This window comes from Cucurbita maxima, unplaced genomic scaffold (genome assembly GCF_002738345.1).
Source record: "Cucurbita maxima cultivar Rimu unplaced genomic scaffold, Cmax_1.0 Cma_Scf00033, whole genome shotgun sequence".
NCBI lineage: Eukaryota > Viridiplantae > Streptophyta > Magnoliopsida > Cucurbitales > Cucurbitaceae > Cucurbita > Cucurbita maxima.
Window position 1 is genome coordinate 2244223 of NW_019272049.1, and position 24745 is coordinate 2268967.

Genomic DNA, 24745 nt, shown 5'->3' on the forward strand with positions numbered 1-24745 from the left:
ATTTAGCAAGCAACCGTCCTGCCTCACCTCTCTTTAATGCCTGAGCCCCGGCAGGAAATGATGTATTATTGAATAGACAGAACTCCTCGACTCATGGACTAGTAAATACACCTAGGAATGCCAAGGAAGTTGGGATAGATAGGACCAAAATGCGGTAGTTCTTAGATGTCATGAGGAGGCTCCATATAGAAATGTTCGCCTTACCTGTCATCTTATACTAAAACAAACCCAGAAAATATGAGAAGCTCAACCATGCAAACCGTAGATCAAATTTGCCTAGATTGGTGATCTGTGCTTTTTTTTTTTTTTTTATTGCACAGAGAACTAAGAGTGGCTTGTAAAATCGTCCAAAGCATCAAATTGCTGACTTATAACCAAAATAGCAACCAACCAACCAACCAACATTCAGCCTTCTCATCTGAATGATATTGAAAATAAAGAAGGTTGCTTTGTTTTACACAAGCAGAACACTGACAAGCTGGCCTCACAATACACACACACACATATATATATTACAGACAAAAAGGCATGCTTTCAACAAAATTCTCAGTTTCATCAACCTACATTACATACTCGATATCATTGGATTTTGTGAGGAAAAAGAAAACTATGAACTCAATCCACAAGCAAATCTCAACTGTTAGAAAACCAAAAAGGGAAAGGTGGAATTCACAAGGTCCTGAGATTAGCAAATGCAGAGACATTATTTGTTTCTTTTTCCCCATAAGAATTACAATTGAGATTAGCAAATCCTTTTTTTTTTCTTTTTCTTTCTTTCTTTTTCTTTTCTGATCCCACCACCACGTGCAGAGGGTTAGCTCTCAGCTACTCATAGCAAGAGTAGAGTACCAAAAAGGAATTGGCGGAAACAACTAGTTGACAATTTAATATAGAAACAGATGGGGGAAAAAAAGAACTTTTCCTGCCTTTACCATCATATTTGACTGTAAAACCCACGTTTTCCCGTCCCAATCAATCAGTCACCTTGTAAGCAATAAAGCTGACGGATGTTCCCTGAAGCTGCAGGAACAAAAAGACAACCAAAATAAGCCATATCATGCAGCACAGTAATAACAGGCAAAACATATTACAGGTTGAAAGAGAAGCCATGTTCATTACTACATTAAAAAAAACACAAAAAAAAAAAGTGAGATTAATAAACGTCTGTTGTCCTAATAATCTAGCTAGTCTAGTCGCCTCCATTATCCAATATCTTAAATGCAACCTCAGGAATTTGAGGCCCGTCCTCTCCCCACTCAAAACAACTTTTCTCCCTTTTACCTTTACTGCAGATGGTAAGATAGGCTCAATTGAACTCATGCTGATAGTATTCTGTTAATTGGTACCGAAATTCTCTATTGATATGCCAAATGAAAACAAGATGGCAAGTAGATCGTAGTAATGGAATCAAAAAATTGGGAATAGTGGCAGAAGAATTCAATTTGATCCAAACAGAAAACATCTCTGAATCCCTAGGAGTAACCCAACTTAAGACGAGGAAACCAAGCATCTGGCAAATGCCATTAGCGCAAAAACAGGTTAATGGCCGAGGAATTGGCAAATGTGGGGATGCAACGACCAGTAAAGAAAGAAAGAGGTAGAAAGAGTGGAAGAAAGAGGTCAGTTCACAGGATAAGCTACCATTGTTCAATGGCAGCAACCCCTGTGGATGGGATATGAAAAAGTTCAATACTTCGAGGCCAATTGAGCAAAATAATTAGAAACATTATCTCCAGTAGGTTTGTGCGTGATCAGGGAGGCTATGGCAAGATTTTTTTATGGGTCAAAAGGAGGTGACAATTGCAATCGTGGGAGAATTTCAAGCAGGCATTGATCGTTCAATTAAATCTAATCAAGAGGAAACTCTATTGAGTAATTTTTCTCGCTTCATCATGAGAGCAATGTGAGACAACATTCGGATATAAAGAACATTGGCAGCTTCCTTACTAAAGGTTCTTGACTTTGTAGTCGAGAAACTTCTTTAATAGGATGAAGACAGAGACCAGAGTGGAATTAAGTATGTTCAAGCTTGTGAGCCTGAATGCTACAATGGAAGTCTTCCAATTGGCTGAATATCAAAGTGAAAAACAAAATATTTTTCAAGTACTACAGGCTTAGGATGGGCAAATGCTTTTAGCCCAACCTCTTTTCCACATCAAACGAAACAGTTACCAACTAAAGAATGCATAGAACAAAGGACTAGAGTGATGCAAAGGGTGAAAAGTCAACAGTAGCTCTAAGTGTGAAACCTTGTTCAAAAGGGTGTTAGATGTTGAGTTACAACTTCAAAGGTGAAGGGCTATGCTTTTGATCTACAACGAGATTGCTGGTTCAAGAAGACTACAACGAACTATCAAAGCTAAAATAAGGAAATGAAGAGATTGCTGGTTCAAGAAGACTACAACGAGAAAGGGAGCAACATCATTGCAGTTAACAAGTCAAAGGACCATCAAATGTTAACGTCTCAACTGTAAGGGTATTCTCCAGCTTCAAAGAACGAAATTCAGGGTCTAGATGGAGAAATCTTGGCCACTTAAATTATTGACAATTTCTTTATAGCATAGTTGATGAAAGATAAAGGATGAGAGCTAGAGATTTTGAATGGATTATGGATTAATCGTGAGGTTATTCTAGCCAGACAGACCTAGCTATGTTTTAAGCTTCTTCATTGTCACCGGCATCCAGTTCTGTGTAATATTTATAGTTAAGATTAACTCAAGTTGGAATTTTAAGCCCTGTTAATCTATCTATGGCTTACTTAGTAAGCTTTTCAATAAATCAATAAAAAAAAAAAAAAAAAAAATTCTAATTCCAAGAAACGTTTGATCTCAATTCATATTTATTTTCTATGTTATTCATCATCTTATATCCATGAACCTTCATGCCAACTTGCACAGAGATAAGTAGATCATTCTTTGCAGTAAAAAATAGGGCTCTTAAATTAAAATAATAAAAATAGACTATTATCAATCACGACTTTGATGTATACATTGAGTACATGCAAAGAAAAGAAAAGATCATTACCATATAGCCAGTCTTTGAAGTATACATGAAGTGCAGATGATAATTCTCGTTTGCGGTTCTCTTCAAGTGGGGTTTCTCTCAATATTTGCAGCACTTCCCCTAAAGACTTTTTCTGAGGGTAAAAAAGATATAATAAGTCCATTACACGGAGTAATTGAAACCCACAAAATCTAAAATGAGGTCAAATAAAGACAAAATCTTAATGCAATTGTTTGACGAACATGCACATGCCAATGCTAGCTTAAATCTAATCAGGACAGTTTGATGGACATACATTCCTCTCAAGAGAGGCCAAATAAGCATCTGGTAGTGGGAATGGATTGCAGTCCGTAGCTCCAGGAAATTCACCAGAAACCCAGTTTGGAATCTGCAACAGAGGATAGTGCATCATAAGAAAAAATGTAAAATGATCTTTTCCATCCATAGAGGGGCAGAACCTTACGTGACTCTTATAGAAAACTGCTGTGCCAGACTCTATAAACTAGGCAAACGAATTCATCAATCAAAAGAGAGAGGGTATACCAAGACCGAGATGAGATATCCTCAACCAGCCAAAGGGATTATGAAGGGACTCCCAATTGGTATAAATTTGCATCTAGCCATAATTACAAAAGTCAACATGAAGAGAGCACTCAAAACAACAGAAGGGAACAGTCTGACTTGATCTTGAAAATCTTAACGGCAAGAGTCACACCCTTGAAATTGAAACAACTTCTTGTTTCTTTCATACCGAAGTATCCATAAAAGAGCCACTAGACAACATAATTATATCACAATATTCTGATAAACAGAACTAAACAACTCTAACTAATGGTTGCATGAAACATTAAGGAAAAATACTGCGCAATGTAACTTTTTCACCCTAAAATAATAAAAGGCCTACCAAAAAATTAGTGAACTGGTCAGGATCCAGACATGTAGCAGTCTCAGTTTGTACATCAGAGACACCCGCGGGATGAGATAATGAATCATGAGGATCTAGAACTCCAAGGGCAAGTGGCTCGTCCCATCTGTTCAGAGCTGCCTCGATGCCAACTTCACTCATGTGGGATCCCAATTGAGAGTAAAATGTATTATATGGTGCTACCTGCGATGAGATATAAAATGTCCAGTTTCATGAAAATTTAAGGCAATTCAAATTTCTAATGAATATGATTAAATAATAACTCACCTGCAACTTGTGATTATCACCAACAATCAGCGGTCGTTGATTTACCCCCAAAAAGAACAAACACTCTCGACAATTTGCAATGCAAACTCTTTTTGCAACTGTTATTAAATGAACTCGCTCACAATGTTCGACTCTTACAGCCTGAAAAAGAAAAGAATACATTTAGCACAACTCGGATTACTTTTGTCATGGGATTTTTTATTTTATTTTATTCTTTTACAAGAGACAATTTCCTTGATGATTGAAATTTACAAGAGGGATGTATAATCCACGGTGTTTACAAAAGACCTTCCCAATTCGCAATGAGAGAGGTATAACTATAGGAATTCAAATATTAGACACTTTACACCAAAATATAGCTTGGTAAACAACATTGTCGAAAAGTTTTGTGTAGGTCTGCGTCTTATCTGCAAATATTCTCTAATTTCTTTCTTTCCACAAATTGCAAAAGAAAGCCATGATGAGGTTTTTCCATAATAGGGCTTTTACATTCTAGAAAGGGTGGGGTACGTTAAAGTCATATCCAAAAAATCCTTTACCTCTCTAGGAAATTAGAGATGCCATTTGAATATATTGAGAATCGTTGTCCAAAAATTCTGAGTGTATATGCATTGCATAAACAAGTGACTTTGTGATTCGTTTTCTTTCTTGCATAATGGACACCAATTTGGAGAGATAGTGATGTAAGACATTCTTTTTTGAAGATTTTCACTTGTGCGGATGGCTTTATGTGCTATTTCTTAAAGGAAGAACTTTACCTTTTTAGGTTGATGTCCTTCCCATATTGTCTTTGCTAGTGTGGGATTTATTGCTTCTACTTTTTCTCCCATGTCCATCATCAAGGATTTTGTAGAAAAGACCCCGTCAACGCTGGGGAGCCAAGTTAGTGAATCTTCTTTGTTTGACAATACTACAGGGGAAAAGTCAAGGCTTAATTCGGCCCACTCCGTTGCTTCATTATCCTTTAAATTCTTTCCAAGCTTCAAGTCCCAAAATTTGTTGACAACATTCCATGTTTCTTTAATTGTGGCTTTTTTGCTACGAGCCTGTACAAAAGTGGATACTTCAAGGCTAGCTTGGTGTTTTCAATTCATGGGTCGGTCCAAAATGATGTGCTTCCCCATTACCCTCCTTATGGCGAGTTTGGTTGGTGATGAGATATTGATGTTTCTTTTTGCACTTTCAAGGCCCTTTTGTAGAAGATGGAAGGGATGATTTTTGTTTGATGTAGGTGTAACGACCCATATCCACCACTAGCAGATATTGTCCTCTTTGGGCTTTCCCTTTTGGGCTTCCTCTCAAGTCTTTAAAATGCGTCTAGCAGAGGAAGGTTTCCACACCCTTATAAATGGTGGTTTGTTCTCCTCCCCAACCAATGTGGGACATCAAAATCCACCCCTCTTCAGAGCCCAGCGTCCTCACTAGCACTCTTTCTTTCCTCCAATCGATGTGAGACTGCCCCCAAATCCACCCCCCTTTGGGGCCTAGCGTCCTAACTGGCACACTGCCTTGTGTCTACCCCCCTTCGGGGAACAGTGAGAAGACTGACACATCGTCCAATGTCTGGTTCTGGTACCATTTGTAACGATCCAGATCCACCGCTATCAAATATTGTCCTCCTTGGGCTTTCCTTTTCGAGATTCCCCTCAAGGCTATAAAACGCGTCTGCTAGGGGAAGGTTTTCACACCCTTATAAATGGTGGTTTGTTCTCCTCCTCAACCAATGTGGGACATTATAGTAGGAGTATATATAGTCTTTATAAGATTTCTTCATAAGGCCTTTTCTTCATGATGATATCTCCATATCCATTTGGCAAGGAGAGCTTTGTTCTTCTTCCTTATCGAGAGAAGACCGAGGCCTCCCTCTTCTGTTGGGAGGTTTACAATATTCCAACAAACAAAGTGTGCACCATCTTTCCACAAGTAGTTTCTGAATAGTCTTTCTATATCCACGACCACTTTTTGTGGCATTTCAAATAGAGACATGTAGTAAGTAGGGAGGTTGGATAATGTAGCTTGTATTAGGGTGAGTCTTCCGCCTGTTGAAGTATAACGTGTTGACCATGGTGACAACCTTCTTTCTATTTTCTCAATAATAATCTTCCAGAAGGAAAAAGATATGTGGTTCCCTTTTAGAGGTAGTCCTAGGCATATATTCAGCCATTCTCCCTTTTTACAACCATATATGCTATTAAATTTTTCAATGATCTTAGTTTTTTGGAGATTGATATTTTGTCTAAATAATCCTTTGAAGGTTTTTATCGTGTCAATCATGTTTTTTATGGAAGATGCATCCACCAAATCAAAAAAGAGGATTGTGTCATCTGCGAACTGAAAGTGGTTGATGCTCAGGCCTTCATTATCGATATGAAAACCTTTTATCTGCTCTTCGTATTCTGCTTTTGTCAGTAGGCGACTGAGGTAGTCCATTACCATGATGAAGAGAAAAGGGGATAGTGGGTCTCCTTGTCTTAGACCCCGTGTGGCATAAATCTTCCCTCTTGGTCTTCCATTGATAATGATGATGGAGAAGTTTAAGATTTATGCAAGAGACCTTGGCCCCCAACGATGGAAAAACTTCTTCCTAGATGATATTGAAATGCAACATTGTGTTGAGAGACCTTGGCCCCAAGTAGAGGCAAGGTCGAGTCGAATGGCCTAGTGTAGAGGCAAATTGGTTGGGTCTCAGATAATTGAACATGCACGCATAGGTGGCATGTGGTTGATCAAGCTTGGGTTCCGCACAAGTTTTGTTCAATGGGCGAGGACAAACCTTGCTTAAGGTCTGACAAAGCCACAAAGTCGAGCGAAAAATGAATGAGTATGGTTTCCCCTCAAGACTGGTCGTGAGTGTGTCAACATCACGACGCCGCATGGTTGAAAAAGTACGATCGTGACACCACACACCAACAAGGGCCACGTAAGCTAAATAGCCCACCAAACTCATCCTAGCACTCTTTCCTCTCGCTTTGTTTGGGAGGCTCATAAACCCCAAACATCAGCTCTACCCTTGAAAGCTAATAAAAAAATTGACCCTAGAAAGGCCGCTTTAATCACTTCCAAAGACTTGGCAATTGAGGCATCCCACATTAATATAATGACTCCTACCGCGCACCTTAAGCCAACCAGCACACCTGCTCCACCTTTCTTTTACCCCGTAAACTCTTGACCAAGCCCCTACAACAATTCCTCCATTTGGATTCAATAAGATTGATAATGTTTACATTGGAAGGTAAAAAGATGAAAAGTAGTCCAATCATGTTCAATAGACATATAGGAATGATATATCCTTGTTTGAGGGGAGGGATTAATAGTGCATGTATCAGCCCAAGCCTACTGCTAGCAAATGTTGTCCTCTTTGGGCTTTTCCTTTCGAACCTCCCCTCAAGGTTTTAAAACGCATCTTCAAGGGAGAAGTTTCCACGCCCTTATAAAGAATGTTTTGTTCCCCTCTCAACCACTGCGAGATCTCACACTCTACCCTTGATCTCTCCAAAAGTAGAGTTATATCACATCTTTTTGTAGTTAATTTTGCACTCATACTCACCATTTTCTCATTAATTGCTCCATTTATTCTAATTGGTATACATGAAATAGTCAATTGGGTTTAACATGAAAAAAAACATGAATTTGCATAAATCGAGCTTACATTTAATTGAGTTATGTGGTAAAATTTCAGACATTTATGCTGAACCATGATGCAGTAGTAAATCTGGAAACAAATGGGGGATGACATGGAAATTTTAATCCACATCAGCAATCCAAGTGGGTCATTGACTACCCAATTAGGAACATCCTATGTGGACAATTTATTCCTTTTCGACCCTAAACGGGGAGCCATACACAATATAAAACGAAAGAGGAATAACTAAAAACGAGAGCAGATTTTCAGATTAGACAGCAGCAACCTCAGATGCTGTGAAATCAGAAAAGAAGAAGAAAACCCTAATCCAGTAGTTGTTGACAGCAGAAGAAAAGAAGACCAAGAAGGATTGATTGAGGCAAAAAGGTGGACGTGAGAGCTTAAAGGAAAGGAACTTCCATTGAAAAGCAACAACAAGCTTGATAACTCAATATTTCCTTACTCTCTATTTTTACTCTATCCATTTTATAGGATTGAGATGTGGGTTCCTCTGTTTACTTCAGTTTGTATGGAGAGCTAAGCTTTGTAGGGGAGGCAAGAGAGTTTATATAGTTTAAGTATGTTGACGGTATGATTTTAGTTTATTAAAGAGTTGTTGTTAATGATTTACATGTGTGTTTAATTAGCTACTTTACATACATAGTTGTTCTTTCATTCGGGAGAAGAGAAGGAGCAATGAAATCCTCTTTAATACTCTAGTTCCATTGTAAGAAGACTTGAAGGGAATAGAAGGGTTAGAAATAATTCTTCTCCTAGAGCCTTGTTAATAAAAATTAAAAACAATTATGGAAGTAATCACTATACATGACCTTCGAAAGTGGGCTTAGGAATCTATTAGAAGAAACTAGAATCTTATCTATTCAATCTCTCTTAGCGAATCTTTCTCATTATTGTTGATTTTCTCAATTTTTTTTGTTTTTCGACCGCAGTGGCACTTTGCATCATTTAATTCGAAATCACCAACACCATTTGAATGTTACCCAAAAACATACTTAATTTCCAACGATAAAATTAACCAAAAATATAGGTTCTCTATGGAATCGATAATTTACTTATTACTTGCTATTTGTGATAGTGTATACTTGTACTTATTCTTGTGAATTTCAGATCATTTTATTATATACATCCACAAGCGATCAACCCTCCTTGGGGGCCAACGTCCTCGCTGGCACAAAGCCTGATGTTTGGCTCTGATACCATTTGTAACAGTCCAAGTCCACCGCTAGCAGATATTTTCCTCTTTGGGTTTTCCCTTTCAAGCTTCCCCTAAAGGTTTTAAAATATGTCTACTAGGGAGAAGTTTCCGTACTCAACCGATGTGGAACCCATGGTTGTCCTCTGTTTGAGTTTGTCATTAGCTTTCATAAGATCAAACTCTCGTAGCCAGATGAGATTAAACAAATGAAGACTATTCAAGGAGACATTTGGGTAGCATTACATTTGAGGAGAGTACCGTTAGGGAGTGCAAAAAAATTACACATTAACTACAGAAAGGAAAGATACATGGAATAAAAGCAGGACAACAATGTATAAGGCCCTTTCAGATGAATCAAAAACAAAGTCACGACTACTTATACACAGAATGGACAAAATCCAACCATTAAGGAGATGTTTGTGGGTTCCCATTTTCCTCAAAAATAGGTATGCGAAACTCAAGAAATAGCGATTAAATGCCGCAATCACATTACTCACCTAGCCCATAATCAAATTCAAACCAGTAAATATACTAGCCTAACGGAAACGACAATACAACTCTTCACCTAATATGCATACACAATGAACAAATAGAATCCATTAGCAAAATGCAATTATTACTAGTTATTACCTTTCCAACTGCTCCAAGAACGATAGTAGTATCAGAACATCCATATATCGTGGCATATCTCAAAGGTGCTAATATGTAAATGACAGATTCATGGCAGTTAAGCACCTGTAACCACAAATAAAACTTACAAATGAAATCACATCCAGAGACAACTCACGGGTAAAACCAAAAATATTAACATTGCCAACTTCAAGATCTTTCATTCTACTTTGTCATACATCACCTCCATGAGGCTAGGATCAATTTTTTTTTGCCTAATTCCTTTGAATTTCATATGTACCTTGATTCCAATCAAATACCAATTGGAATTACGTCTGTCCCATATATGATGAAGAGATTTTGGAAATCAGTTTAATTGTCAGAAGATATAAGTGGGAACAAGTACAATGCCTAGAACTAACAGCACTATGAAGTAATATGAAACCTTCACTAATAATATGGCCCATTCTAGCCTGATTCTGAGTATATATGTCAAACACATCATAATCCATACGCTCAAAGGTAAAAGAATAACAGATTCAGTGATCAAAACTTTCATTTGAAAATAAATATGATAACCTTACAATAAAGAAACTAAGCTTATTCTTCAACAGATTATTATTATACAGCAGTAATAAAACAATACAATGACAAACCTTCACAGAAGAACCTTTGAGATCAGATGCTTGCTTCACAAGAGAAGACTTAGAAATGCCCTCAATATAACTAGGACCCCTGCTAGTGTTAGTCCTATTCACTGAACTTGTGGATGCATCAGCCATAGCAACATCTGGGTCAGATGCACCAGATGGTCCATTTTCTTTAAGAGAAGCTCTCTCTGAAATATTATCTAAAGCAGATGCAATGTTTTGCAAAATCCAGTCCAACACTTGAGCTGCCGGCAATGGAACGGCAGGCATATCAGGATCAGAATTGGCAAAAAATGGAGTATGTTGGCTCAGTTGCATTCCATCAGATCCCTTATCACCAAATTGAACCAAAAATCCGAGGTGCTCAAATCTTTCAACAGATAAAACCTACAAGATTGCATGCAGTTAACAAAGAATAAGATATTTTGAAAATTGTAAATGAAAGCAAAATGATAGGAACCAAAACAGAATCAAACTATATTGAAATAAGGATGAAAACTTACAAGATAAACCAAGTGTTTCAAGGTACGTGGACCTCCCTCTTGATATCACTCCCAAGCCCTAATTCACTCGCAAAAAAATTCTCAATGCCCTCCTTCTTTACTCCCCCTATTGATAATAAATCCCCTAACAACTCTCTTCTTTGATTACTACTGTACTCTAATCCTAATAATACTCTATCCTATCACAAAAGTTCAAGAAGGTAAACTATTTTCAAGTAAAACCATCCATAATGAACAAGTATTATAAGAACAAATAAAAATTCACTTTAATGTTCTAAAACTTCAAGGATTTGTAGTGAGAAAATTCATACTAGCATATAAGAGAGACATTAGTACTTAACAAGCATGCAAATAACGAAATTGCAAGTACAAAGGAAGTGCATCAAAGTTTTAGCACGTTCAAATTAAAATTTACTACAAAACTGACAAAGAAGTAATTAAAAGAAGGCAAATGCAAAATAAGACAAGTCCATATTAGAAATGCTGACCAAATAATGGATAACTAGACTAGGAAATTACAAAAATATTTACATCGTATAACCTAGAAAAGGAGAAGAAGTTAACATAGTTAAGCTTCATCACAGTTTCTCTTCTGCAATCATTGAAGGGAAAATAGCCAAAAATTACTAACCGAAGATTCCTCGCCTTCCTCCTCCACACTCTCTGCCAAGAGAGAGAGAATGTTGGGCAAGTGCTTTTGTAAATATGATAATTGGTGAGCCTCTTCATCAGCCTGTGATGGCATAAGTCGACGGCTGTTGCTGCGCACAAGCTGCAGTGTAATGGAACAAATATGAGCTATTTTAGCAGTACGCTGATAATAAAGTGATTGGTATAAACATTTCTACCCTACATAAATAAAGAGATAATTCTCAAAAATGTGCAGGTACAATGAACCTGAATGGTAAAGCAACTAAAAATGAATAATCAACTTCCTCAGTTACTTGCACATCTAAACACCTGCTCGTATGCATGGAAAGAGAGAGGAAGCACTATTTCTACAATGCAGAAGTACTACTGTCAACGAGAAAAACTCAGCAGAACCAAGACAAACAAATGATACTAACAGAGCCCTGTCCAGAAAAGGATTAATGCCATTATCAAAAAAAAAAAAAAAAAACCATGGTTCATGAAAACCGAAACAAGGTCTACATGATGGACCATCAATGGTTGAAAGCAAGTGATTTAATTTATAGTTCAGTAAACAAGTTAGTGAAATCCACTCCAGAAAAAACAAAACAGACATTCTAAGCTAATAGAGAAAAATGAAAGCAGTTTGTTGAGAAAACAATTCTGGACAGCCTACCAACAAATCACTGTTACCAAGCACCAAGAACGTCATCCGTAAATGAAAAAGCTACATATTCTGAGTTTATAAAATTGAATCTATCGATCCGCTAAACTGAAACTATTAATTCCAACAGCACATTTTACTTCGTCATTATATAGAATTAATTGTCCTCGTTCACAAAAGCACAGGCAACACCAATGCAAAAACTACCAAAAACGAAACGAACGAAAGATTGAACCCTCAACAATAAAATAACAACCACCAATCAACATCAACAATCAGCAACCCCCAGCAAAAGACATCAAAACCTCTGACTAGCATAAATCGAGATAAAAAAAATAAATAAAAAAAAAACCTGCAAGGGCGAAAGGGCAGACAAGTAGCCATCAAAAGCAGAAGTGGAAGGCCAGACATCGGCAACAGCAGCGGAATCCTTATGCGATCTAGGAAGCAGCCTCTTGTAAGACTGAATATACAAGAAGAGAAGCAGATCAAGGACATCGACGCCAACAGAATCGACCTCGTCAGGAGTAGCATTGACAAGGGGGTCGGAGTCGGAGTGGAGAACGGAAGCGAGGGTGTCGAGGACGAGGCGAGCATGGTCACTAGAGATCTGGAGGGATTCGGAAATGGCGGAGGAGTTGAGACGGTGGGAAGGGGAAGCCTGAAGAAGCTTTTGCTTGAGAGGGATTAGGGTTTGCATGGGGTCGGAGAAGACGAGCTTGGGAATGGGGAGGAGGCCATGCTCAAAGGGCTCGCGACGGGGACGGATCAAGATTGGATCTTTTACCGGCAATGAGGAAGATTGGTCAGTAGCTTCGGTCATGGCGATGGATAGAGAGAGAAAGAGAGTGAAGCGCAACAGAGCCTCGTGGAAATGGCAGATCCTTTCAGAGATCAATAAGGGAGGGAGAAGGGGTTGGGCTGGGATTGCCTGCGGGCAGATTCAGAGTTTTTGACACGTGGCCATATATTATTCGTCTAAATGAATTAGATTAGTCAAATCATTGACCCTCATTCTTTTCCATGTCTTTTTTTTTTCTCATTAAATTTTGTGTTTTTTAAAATTAAGACAAAATTTGAATTTTATGAGAATTTTAAAAATAAAAAATTTAATGATTAAATTATTTTAAATGTAATTAAATTGTTAACTATTTAGTAATTTAACCGTTCCTATCAACACAACATCTTTTATTTAAAAATTTATTTCTTTTTTGTTCAAATAATTTATTCATTTTTTATTTTCAATAAATATAAACGGTTAATAATTAAAATATTTATTTATTTATTTATTTATTTATAAATGATAAAATAAAATTTGCGAGCCAATTTCAATATATATTTTAAAAATTATTATAAAAAAAATGGAAAATTGAAATATAATTATAAAATTAATATATATATATATATTTTAATTAAGAATAATGAAGTAAAAATTGCCTCTCCCTCGATCCCGAACAAAACTCTTACACACCCTAAGCAACGATTTCTTAGTGCAAAAAGAACTATGGCTGCCGACGATATTCGGAATCTTCCAATTGACATCACATTCTCTCGTCTTGGTGGTATCAAATCCACTTACAATCTCCGATTCTTGTTCGATTAGTGATTTTGATTTCATTGCATACTTCATTTATTGTTTGTTTGAATTGTGCTTGTTTTTTTCAACAATTTGATTGGGGTTGATTTTTGCACCTTCGTGGGAGTGAAGAGTGGCTTGTCGATCGGAAAAGAGTCCCTGCTGATTGGCGTAAGCGTTTGGCAGCGTTGAGAGTTCGCATCTCCAAGGAGTTCTTGTCCCTTCCCAAAGATACCGATCCCTATTTCCATACCTTAGACCATGAAGGTTAGATTTGATTTTTTCAAGTTTTCTACGGAATTATTATGTTTAATCTACTGGCATTAAGTGAAGTCTACTCTGAATAAAATTTGATTAACAAAGGATAGAGAGAGAGTTCCTTTTTATCACTAGTTCTGCAATTGACGGGATTGGAACCTTTAATTGACGCTGCTGCAAAGCTAAGAAACAAACTTCCATTTTAGTAAAAAACGAGCACTAATCTAAGATATTAAATTCTATGGGTTTCTTGATAACTTGTCATTCTATGAGTTGCTTAATAACTTGTCTTGTGAGATTAGTCGTAAGCCGGCTGGCTTGTACATTCACGAATGGAAAAACTAAATTGGGGAGGTTTGGCGTTTTCTCAAGCAATGGCCAAACTAGGATTAAAAATCATTCTCCTTTATCTTTTCTACCAGAAGGGTGATAAAAGAAATTAGCATATAGTCGTAGGAGAGGCAGGGAGTATTTGGTAAGATATCAACTGGTGTGGGGTTCACTAAAAAAGTCACATTTGAGAAAGAGTGTGACATTAATAGTATTTTAGTTGGAAATGTGTTGAGAGATAGGTACTCTTTTGATTACCAGTGGCATTATGTAACAACTCACTTTTCAAGCCTTTGAATCACGGATCGCCATGTGGACTCAAGTGTAAAAAGGGCGATAAACTTTTTCAATTTTGAAAAAACGGGGAACATGAAGAATTCGAAGTCAAACATAAGCAGGAATTTTGATATAAAAAGTATTTAAAAGTACAAAATCACTTCCACGGAATTGCATCAAAATAGTTTATAAAATGACTCAAGTTTCAAGACGGTGTTTAAGAATAACATTAAAATGTCAAAAGAGGAAAAACAACTTGATCTAAGGGTCCTCTCTGTAATTGGACGACTCTGTAGGCTCTTGCTAGCAATCAAGGTCTACACTCCATTTGTAAACAAAGAATAGTAGGAATGAGTATAAAAATACTCAATGAGCACCTACTTGTAGGGTCTCATTGAAACTCCTCCTATTCAATGCTTCTTAAGCTATGTGCTCCATCAGAATCCTACAGTCGGCTAATTCCATGGCTTGGGTTCATTTCTAGCCTTCTCAATCTCTCAAGGTTCATATACCCTACTTACTCCTATTCCAAGAATGTAAGCCACCCATCGGGGTATATTTAAGTGCAAGCCACCCATCGGGGTATATTTAGGTTTCAGGATGCACTTAACCTCTCGTTTCATACTTTCCAAGGTCCATATAGTCATTGTGCTTCTTGCGCATAAGTTAGGGTGCCCTCGTATGTCTCAAGCTCAAGGAAAGTCTAACAGGTATGAAGGAGCCGTCGCTCGCTATAGGTGACCTCTCAATCTACCTACATCTCCATACGCGCCTACTACTAAGTGCTAGCTGGAAACTCCCCAAATGGCATATGAAAATGCTCCCTATTCCTATGTCATTCTTGGCTAGAACAGTGCACAACCTACTTTCCACTAGGTACAATCGGATCTCTCTTAGTAGTAAATAGGCGCTAGTCGGAAGCTACCATAATGGTACCGACAATGCTCCTTATTCCTATGCCATTCTAGGCTTGAATAGTGCAAAATTGGCATCCACTAGGTACAACCAAAGCTCTTCCAGTAGTACCCTCTAGTGTGCCATGGGCTCTAAGTGGGTGACATTGCGTTCCTATATGCTAAGTAGACCCTCACCCATTAAGGTGAGTCGACGTTTAGGAGTTGTCCCCAAATGTCCCTACATAAATCTAGTCAACCCATGTATCATAAGGAACTCTAAATGTGGCTCAAGAACCAAGGAAGGATGAAACATAAGCTAAGGATCACTAATAGATCATACATATCCTCTTAAGGCACATAACATCTAATCCATACGTCAATCAGGGCACGTAGGTATTCCAACCTCCTAACACGCTTCTATGGGTGACATGAAATCATAAATCATACGTATCTGCACAACTCCATGCATATCAGGTACAATAAGATATAACATGTCGTAGTCCTAACAAAGCATTTAAATAAATTAGTGTCATTGGTTACATGGGGGAAGTCCTAAACGTGCGCATCAGCTAAACCAGCATAAATCCATCATCCAGGATTTAACTAATCCATTTCCATGCTCAAATTATCCTTAAATCATGCTAATAATTCATATACCCAAGTCCTAGTCGATCCCTACAAGTATTTTTTAAAAATTCAAATGGCGACTTATTTGGTTGTTAACTTCCTGGGCTCAATTCGAGTTTTCAGAAAATTCTAAATTTACTTAAGTTCCTCCAATATGGCCTACATTAAATCAAAAGAATAAAACTAGTAAATAAAGCTTGAAGAATGAACTCCTAGGGGCTTAAAAGCTATACAAAGAGTAATGAAATTAAAGAAACTGACAGTTGACCATACGGTCACTCTGACATTATGCCGACCCTCTACTGAAACATGGCTGACATTACTGATCCCTCTTTTTTCCCCCTTTCTTCTTCTTCTTCTTCTTTTCCCCCTTTTTTGGTACAAATCGAGATACTACACATTAGAAACAGGTTAGTTAGGGCAGTGTACTTCTCTGTTGAATAAATACAGAGGTTCTATCATAATTCTATTAACATCTCTAAATTCTAATTGATGTAATCTCTCTATCTTGTGCATCAAATGTCCCTTGTTATTCAATTTGTTTACTTATGAGTAATAGTTTAAATCTCATTAATAACTTTTACACTGGTTGTATGGGATTTTTTTTTCTCTCAGATATTGGTTATCTAGAGGCAAAGAAAATATATAATATTCTTCTAGAGTCAACCCCAGAAAGCCGGAATATATTTGGCCGGCTATCAGGTGCTGCTGTAAGACTTGTCTTTTCCTGCTCTTTTCTCAGCCTTCACTGTACATTGGCAGGCTTGAATTAATTTAGAGCTTTACTCCGTTTGTTTTCTAAATAAGAAATATTTTTGTCAGGGTGCTTGGGAGGTGATTGTACGAACTTATGAGAAGGATCATATTTTTCTTGGCGAGGCAGCTCAAATAATTGTTCAGAATGTGACTTATGAAATGTAAATGTCTTGTTATGAACTTTGTGTAGTAACTGATGGATATAGAAGAGCTCAATTTTCATGCTACTATTACTTTTAATGTGAAGCCCATATCAGAAGAAACAGGTCCAAAAGATTCATCAACAGCTAGCTGAGCTGGAACGTAAAGAATCTGATACTAAAAGAAATGCTTCTCTTTCGGCAGCTAGATATGTAGAGGCTTGTCAGGATCTCGGTTTGCAGGTTGTAACCTACTCTGTATATTTTGAAGCTTTAGGAGACTCTTTTTGTATCTTCCTTTTATTGCGTGGATTTATTTTTTGTTGTTTTTTTTGTTGAAGTCAAGCTTCTTTATCTTCTTCATCTTGCAGGGAAAAAATGTTAGAGTTGAACTTCTGGAGACTGCAAGGTCACTTCCAAGCACATTTAGCAGAATATTAGAAGTCATAAATGGTGATTCTGTGTCACGTGCTATTGAATACTATTCCAATTTTGTAAGGGATGCTCACTCGGATAAGGATGTAAGGAAATAGTGCAATAAGCATTGTCTGATGATCATAAATGTCCAAGAGAGGAATAGAGAAATTTATTTCCTGATACTGATGACTAAATTATTGTGATGTGGAATGTTAATTCTGAGTCTCTAACATTTCATACATGTGTACAGAAACACGTGACTGTATTACCAAGCCTGGGGCATATACGTGAGCATCCTCCTTCTTTACATGTGTCTGTGGGCTTTGAGATTGTTGATTCTGTAAATGATCAATCAAGCTATATAGAACCAGATGCTATTGGACAAACAGGAATTGCTGCTGATAATATTGACTGGGATATATCCTTGGAAAATACTCAAATTGACTGGGATATAGGTGCACTGGAGGAAACTGAGGATACAGGAAATGGTTTGGGACCTTATGAAATAGTTCATGCGAGTGATGCTTTGGAATCATCATACCAAATGGAATCTAGTAAAGAGGGTAGTACTACATTGCCAGAGGCTACTGTGTCCGAGATTTCATGGGATGTCAGTGTTGAAACACCTCAAGTTGATATCATCGATGATGTAACCTTGCCTGATATAGAAGTGAATAATAAAACATTCATTCCTTCAACTCATTCTGCAGAAATCACTGAAGTTAGAAGCCAGCTTTTGGAGACCGAGTATAGAAATAAGATTCTTGATGATCTATACGAGGTATATCATAGCTTTGGTACAAAACTTAAGTGGCATTAAATATCTTATACGAAGGTTTAATGGCTATATCTATTTACAATTTCAGATAAAGGCATTTCTAAGTCAACGTTTGAATGATTTGAAGAATGATGAAACTCTGTCTTTGCAACATCAAGTCCAGGCAGTTGCTCCCTTTGTGCTGCAGCAATATACTCCTGATGCCATTGAGATGATGCTATCAGATGTTTCCATGGCTATATCATTACTGTCAAGTAGGAAAACTCAAGATTTAATTATGATTCTCAATTCTAAAAGGTACTACTGTTACTACATTGGTCATTGTTTTCTTATTTCTTTAATCCACCTCTCGTAGGGATTTTCCAGATTTTGATAAAAAAATTTCTTGAGAAATGCCAACAAAATGAAGTTACTGTTACCCGATTTCACCCACCTTTTCAATAAAAACTAACCCACTTAATTTACTATTCTAAGTTCGTATGTATTAGCATTTTCTTTGGTGCTAATATTAACGTTTCTATGTTTTGATGCAATAAGTTATTTTTGTTTTTCATTTGTAACTTTAGTTGATTGATGAACTAGTGCTGGTAGGTTTATAATTCTTTGTTTGACAAACTTTGCAATTACGATAATCTGCATGTGTACTTTCTAAAACATATCAAAATATGTAATGTTATTCTAGAAACTGTTTGGTTTAAATACTATATGATCTACAGTTAACATGTTTGACCCTTGTAATTATTAGGTTAAACTTCATTTTTGGGTCCTTGTAAGCATTACGTCTAACTAAGAGGTTTTAGTTACATCTCTAGATTTTGAATTCTACTTATTTTTAGTCTTGACGATGAATATTAGTTAGCAATACACTGAAGTAGCACCCTTTACTTAAAATTTGGATGAGGTAGCATTTTACAGCTAGTTGAAAAGATTATTTATTAGATTTGACAGCATCTTCTTAGTGTTAATTGGATTTTTGGTTCTTAAAATTCACCTGCCCAATAATGTATGAAATCCATCTAATTAGTTGTTAAATTGTCACTTCATCCAAATTTCAAGAAATGAGTTCCGCGTTTGCACTTTATCTACTGGTAACGATTATAGGCACTGGTTAAATGTAGTTCAATGTTTAGAGACATAATTGCAAATTTTAACCGTCAGGGACACAATTAATACAATGCTGAATGTCTGTGAAGGAAGTATGTATTCAATATATTTTCTATTTAATTGTCTTGTTGTCGAGAATCAGTATCGAAAACTTGGTTTTGAGTTGATGGTTTTTTCATTTATTTGGAAAAGTACATTTTTGAACCCTGCGATTTGGATCAAGGTTCACATTGGTGTGTACTTATCATGGGCACTTGACTTCTGTTAGTTTGTTTCATCTGTTAATATGTCTAATTAATTTATATAATTATTAGTTTGATTATTAATTTGGCTGATTCATTTCATTGAACATTTCTTGATTAATTATGTTACTTGTCAATTTTCGTTCCTAATTTTAATTAATATATTCTTTTATCAGCTAACTTACTAACTCAGGAAGTAATACGACGAAAGTTAATGACAAAAGCAAGTCAAGAGAAGCCAATGTGAAAATATAAGTTCACTTTTTGTTATCATGGTTAACGAAATACTTTCTTTTTTATTAAGTCAAGAACTTTAGAAGCTCAGATGGTGGATTTATAACCTGAAAGCCAAGTGAAACCATTCTGAACGGGGGACCAATATTATGATTTTCTTCTTAAAATTTTATTTTAGGAGACAAATTCCATATTTCAAAGGACGAAATATTGGATAAAAAGGGGAGGTGGAAAAGAGACATTCCAACTCAGAGTGAAAGTAGGCTCTCAAGAATACTCTCCATTTGATTAATGATACTCTTCTGTTTTTTTGGCGGCTCGAGTTATGGTGCATCCCTGCATTCTTTCAATTTTGTTTCAACAAAAGTTCGATACTTACCAAAAAAAAAAAAAAACAAAAAAAAACAAAAAACAAAAAACAAAAAACAAAAAAACAAAAAAACAAAACAAAAAGAAGGGATAAAATTGAAGGCCAGTTGAAAAAGGCTCCTGTAGAGTGATCCAACTCTATTTTATAATTTTTATCTAAGATTTTTTTTTCTCTAAAATTTGATCATTCTCAGGGAAACTGATGTGAACTTTGATTTCAGATTTCTAGAGAGATTAGTTAGTAAACTTGAGGAAAAGAAGCAGCGTGAAGTGAAGCTGAAGGAAGGGCTGAAGGACTTGTCTGCCAAACGTATGGAGCTTCAAAATTCATTAGCTTCATCTTGGCCAAAACAAGTAAGTTTTTCTTCCTTTCGACTTATTTATTTATTTTATTTTAGTTTTTTTTTCCTTTTTTCTTTATTTTTATTTTATTTTAGTTATAAAAATATTATGTTTCAATGATGGAATAAAATATACAAAAGAAGAGGGAAAACCCGCCCCAAAGCTGATGGAAGCTACATAAAAGCCTTCTAGTTGGGCGGATGATAATTTAAACTATAATCTGCAAATGGCGAGAAAAACACTTTCATAAAACAAAAATGTTTAGGGTTTAGCTAAATGAAAGTTCTAACAAGTTGTAGCCAAAGTTTTAACAAGCTGCAAAGTAGAATTCATTCCCTTTTAATTCCTTGGGTTTTCTGATTGGTGGAAATTATGGGACAGTGGCGGTTTGGTATACATTTGTTGAGAAATTTTGAACTACAAGTTGTCAAATGGAGAGGGGTCTCTCTGAAATGGGGGGCAGTAACCCTTGCCCAGGCAGCTGTGCTGAATAACCTCCCTTGCTATTTCTCTTACCTCATGGGAGCTCCTATGAAGGTGATCAATTGCTTAGAGAGAATTGTCAGAGATTTTATTTGGGATGGTGGTATCTTCAAACCGGGACACCTCACCTTGTGGCTTGGAAATGGACTTCGTTGCCCTCAATTTACAGTGGCCTTGTGATTGGCTATCTCTATCAACGAAACCAATCCCTCCTAATGAAATGGTCGTGGAGGTTCACTGAGAAGAGGTATTTGCACTATTTATGGGATGGAGCTTATGGGTTGAACTACTAAAACTACCAAAAAGAAATGGAGACAGCGGCTGAGGTCAAATACCATGAAGGACAAAGACCAGTTTTTCAGTTTTGTGGAGTTTTTGTTGGGAATGGAAGAAGAATTAATACGTGGGAAGAAAATTGGTGTGGAACAGAGTATTTGGCTATCAAATTTCCTGATATTTATTCCATTACTATAAAGAAAGGGGTCTCCATTGCTGATTGTTGGGATTGTGAGCATCAAGCATGGGACTTGGATATTAGAAGACCACTTTTTAACTGAGATTTGGGGAACTCAGTCCATCTGATTGCGTAGGTGGAAGATCGACTCATCGGGTTCTTCTATAGCTAACTCTACCTTTCTGAAGCTAACCAACGGGGAGACAAATTTGACCTACCCAATGGTGAACCTAATCGGGAACTTTAAAGTCCCAAAAAAGGTAAAGTCTTTCTTTGGTCGTTGGCTTGTTGAAGTTTGGATACCCACGGAAAAGTTTAGAGGATATTCCGAAATTGGCTGATTTCCCCTTCTGTGTATTGTTTATGTTTACGTGAGGAAGAATCCCTAGACCACTTGTTCCTTCACTGTCCTTTTGCAGCTAAAGGGTGGGTTGCGTTATTTTGAGAAATTTGGGGTTGAGTCTTGCTTTCCAAAGAAACTCGGGGAAGGTTTGTTGGTGGTATGGGAGAAGTCCTTTGGCGTTGTACAATGCTTTCTCTTCTTTGGGGCTTTGGAGGGAAAGAAACAACAGGGTGTTTGAAGAAGTCCTCTCCTTCTGATTCTTCTTGGCTTTTGTAGTTACAATCTTTTAATGATTATAAACAATTGGAAGGCTCTCCATTGCTAGGTTTGGCAGAGAGGGGTAGTCTCTACTAGGCTGTCTTTTGTTATTCTTTTGATGAATATACGTATTTGTGTCCTATAAAAAAAACAAGTAGATGAAAGAAAGCAGGCCTCTCATATTGGTTGCAAGAGGGGTCTGCTAGCTGAAGGAAGATAATAAAGAATTCCAAAACCTGTTACCAAGCTGCATGTAAAGAACAAATGACCTTCAGTTTCAGATTCCTTCTTACACATCACACCAATTTGGTGAGAGGGTGAGGGAGCAGATCCTTCTCTGAGTGACGTCTTGATTGTTTATGCTTTTCTGACCAAATTCCCATAGGAAGAATTTAATACTCTTTTGAGACTTGTATTTCCAAAGTTTTCCTGGAGGAGTCATGTTCTACTGATGGGGTGTTAGTAAGGGTTTAATGATATAGTTAATTAGAGGTGGTTTGGTTATAAATAGGAGTTAGGATTTATAGAGGGGAGGTCATATTTTGGGAAGTCGATCCATAATGAATGGCGTAAGACTATTTGATTTTAATTTTAGTTTTGGTTCCCAACATCAACCTGGTCTCAGCTAAACTTAGCTCAACTAGTTTAGGCATCTACTCTCGATTAAGATGTCAAAAGTTTGATTTCTCTACCCCATATATTGTTGAACTAAAAAAATGTTAGGTATCTAGACACAAAAAACACGAGTAACAATGAAATTACAATATCTAATTCCAAAAACAGATACGAGTTTATGTTTTATTTTGTTCATTTAATCTTTGTAATGTATAATTTAATGTAAACCCAATTATCTTTTGGCTTCTCTCTACCAACACTCTATGAAGAATTGTTCTATTTGCTACCCGAGTACTGTGCCTTCTCTCTGGAGGAGAGAATTTAGTGAAGTTTTCCACCATAGGGCTTATATACATCCACATGACCCCAAAGAGAGAAAAGGCTTGGTCTGTCTTTTGCCAAGTGAAATTGAAGACTAAGTCGGGAATTTGTCACTTCTTCTTATAGTACATTTTGAGGCATTTTAGCCTTAGCGGAGGTAGATATGGTTTTGGTGAACGGTCATACACCACTGTATTGACCTAATGTGAAATGGTAAAGACCTATCTAGAATGAAAGTATGTAAAAGAGGTTTAAAGTAGGCATGTGACTATGGACAATACGTCTTGGACAAGCAAGATTGGGACATCTGTCGTGCGGTCATAGACAACACGCCTTGGACAAGCATAACCGTGACATCGACATCCTCCTCCACTCAATTGGTTGACGTCTTTGTCAACTGACTCGGACAAGTAAGACTGGGACATCTGTCATGCGGCTGTAGACAACATGCCTTAGACAAGCATGACCGTAACATCAACAACATTTGTATTTGCCTCTCTCTTCTATCTATTATATTTTTATGAATGTTGCCGGAAATTTCATTAACCTGGATTGCATATGATGAGATACATTGGCCAAAAAAAAGGGAAACCAACTCTAAAATGAGCAAATATTGGGTGGTATTGCAGGAAGCAGCTCTGACGAAAACCAGGGAGTTGAAGAAGTTATGTGAAAGCACTTTATCATCCATGTTCGATGGAAGGCCTGTCAACATTATTGGCGAGATCAATACTGTCTTAACAAGTGGCCTCACCGCGTAAGTACCCAAAAATGTCTTTGCCTCTGTCATCACCACACACTTTTGAAGCTAACTCTTTAGAATAAAAAGAATATGTGGATTGCTGTTCCTCACCCTATTTCTCCCTAAACCAATCTGTAGACACAGTAGCTTTACTAATGCTTTTAACTTTACATCATCACCTTTCAGTTTGTTTTGATTTGTTTTTCTTTAGTGTTAAGAAGGCTAAATACATGTTTTTAAGCGTTCTTTGTTGGAGTCTTTTTTTCATATAAGTTCCTATTGTTTTAAATACTCAATTTAATTCCTTTTATTTTATCTTTTAATGGTAACGAATGATCGAATCGATGTATAAAATTTGATAATACAAACAAAGCAGTTGATCATGTATGTTTGTAATCAACTTCAATTTAGATGAATAACTGCTCAATTCCTTAGATCCTTTAGGCAATTGGCCCATATAATGGATCAGTTAACAAATGTCTATGCTTAAACACTTCTCCCATATTGGTTTTATGAAATTCATTATTAACAAGTGCTTTCAACATTGAGTTGGAACTTTGAGAGAACATTTTTTTTAAAGAGGTTGGATAATTGAAGGTTTGTTTAAGATGTCTCGGTATAAGATGTTGCATAAGATTACTATCACAAAAGTTTATATTGCCCATTTTTTCACCATTTTAAATGGGTTTAAATTTTCTCTTATTATTATTATTAGAATACAACAACCAAAAAACGTCACAACAACATCAGTTGTACACAAGTTGAACTAATGACTCGAATAACATGAATATAGTTCATAATCCAACTCAATTTCACCTTCTATTTTTGAGTTCGATTGGATTATCAGATTGTTCCTATTTTAAAAAAATTATATTTACTAAGATATATCAATAACTAAAATCTCATAAAACTCAAATATCAAACGACCAAAAAAATATCTAACTCACAAACCAATCTAAGTTTACAAGTTTCCAAAAATTCAATTCAAGCCAAACTAGAAAAAAATGTAACCCAACCCAACCTTTATACTTTGGATTTGGAAGTTCAGGTTGATCAGGTTCGGTCGAAATTCCAACAATGAAGCCCTCGACTTGA

General features: G+C 36.7%; 2 protein-coding genes across 3 annotated transcripts; one reads left to right on the forward strand and one right to left on the reverse strand.

Annotated features, from left to right (window-relative positions):
* Positions 1 to 387: 387 nt before the first annotated feature.
* LOC111467183 (TBCC domain-containing protein 1-like) lies at positions 388 to 12966 on the reverse strand. Its single transcript, XM_023111987.1, has 9 exons — positions 12442 to 12966; positions 11427 to 11567; positions 10299 to 10679; positions 9664 to 9768; positions 4196 to 4336; positions 3908 to 4111; positions 3299 to 3391; positions 3025 to 3136; positions 388 to 1020 (listed from the first exon to the last, which is right to left on the reverse strand). Exons 1-9 carry the CDS (start codon positions 12910 to 12912, stop codon positions 977 to 979), a joined length of 1692 nt encoding a protein of 563 aa, XP_022967755.1. The 5' UTR covers positions 12913 to 12966; the 3' UTR covers positions 388 to 976.
* Positions 12967 to 13510: 544 nt separating this feature from the next.
* LOC111467185 (CDK5RAP3-like protein) lies at positions 13511 to 23914 on the forward strand. 2 transcript variants are annotated; one of them, XM_023111991.1, is made up of 10 exons: positions 13511 to 13651; positions 13798 to 13932; positions 16668 to 16762; positions 16875 to 16969; positions 17056 to 17191; positions 17320 to 17469; positions 17616 to 18146; positions 18232 to 18440; positions 20314 to 20446; positions 23538 to 23914. In XM_023111991.1, the coding sequence occupies exons 1-10, from the start codon at positions 13594 to 13596 to the stop codon at positions 23667 to 23669; spliced, it is 1674 nt and encodes a 557-aa protein (XP_022967759.1). In that variant the 5' UTR covers positions 13511 to 13593; the 3' UTR covers positions 23670 to 23914. The 2 variants fall into 2 exon arrangements, with proteins under 2 accessions (XP_022967759.1, XP_022967760.1); XM_023111992.1 differs by lacking the exons at positions 13511 to 13651; positions 16668 to 16762 and having other exon boundaries at positions 13839 to 13932.
* Positions 23915 to 24745: the final 831 nt, after the last annotated feature.

Excerpts from the sequence above, each read along its gene's own strand:
- LOC111467183 (XM_023111987.1), bottom strand. The coding sequence starts at position 12,912 with ATGACCGAAGCTACTGACCAATCTTCCTCATTGCCGGTAAAAGATCCA. Across the intron at positions 10,680-11,426 it reads AGGAAGGCGAGGAATCTTCG|GTTTTATCTGTTGAAAGATT; the intron begins GTTAGTAATTTT and ends GCAATCTTGTAG. Across the intron at positions 4,112-4,195 it reads GTGATAATCACAAGTTGCAG|GTAGCACCATATAATACATT; the intron begins GTGAGTTATTAT and ends ATCTCATCGCAG.
- LOC111467185 (XM_023111991.1), top strand. The coding sequence starts at position 13,594 with ATGGCTGCCGACGATATTCGGAATCTTCCAATTGACATCACATTCTCT. Across the intron at positions 13,652-13,797 it reads CACATTCTCTCGTCTTGGTG|AGTGGCTTGTCGATCGGAAA; the intron begins GTATCAAATCCA and ends GTGGGAGTGAAG. Across the intron at positions 20,447-23,537 it reads CTTCATCTTGGCCAAAACAA|GAAGCAGCTCTGACGAAAAC; the intron begins GTAAGTTTTTCT and ends GTGGTATTGCAG.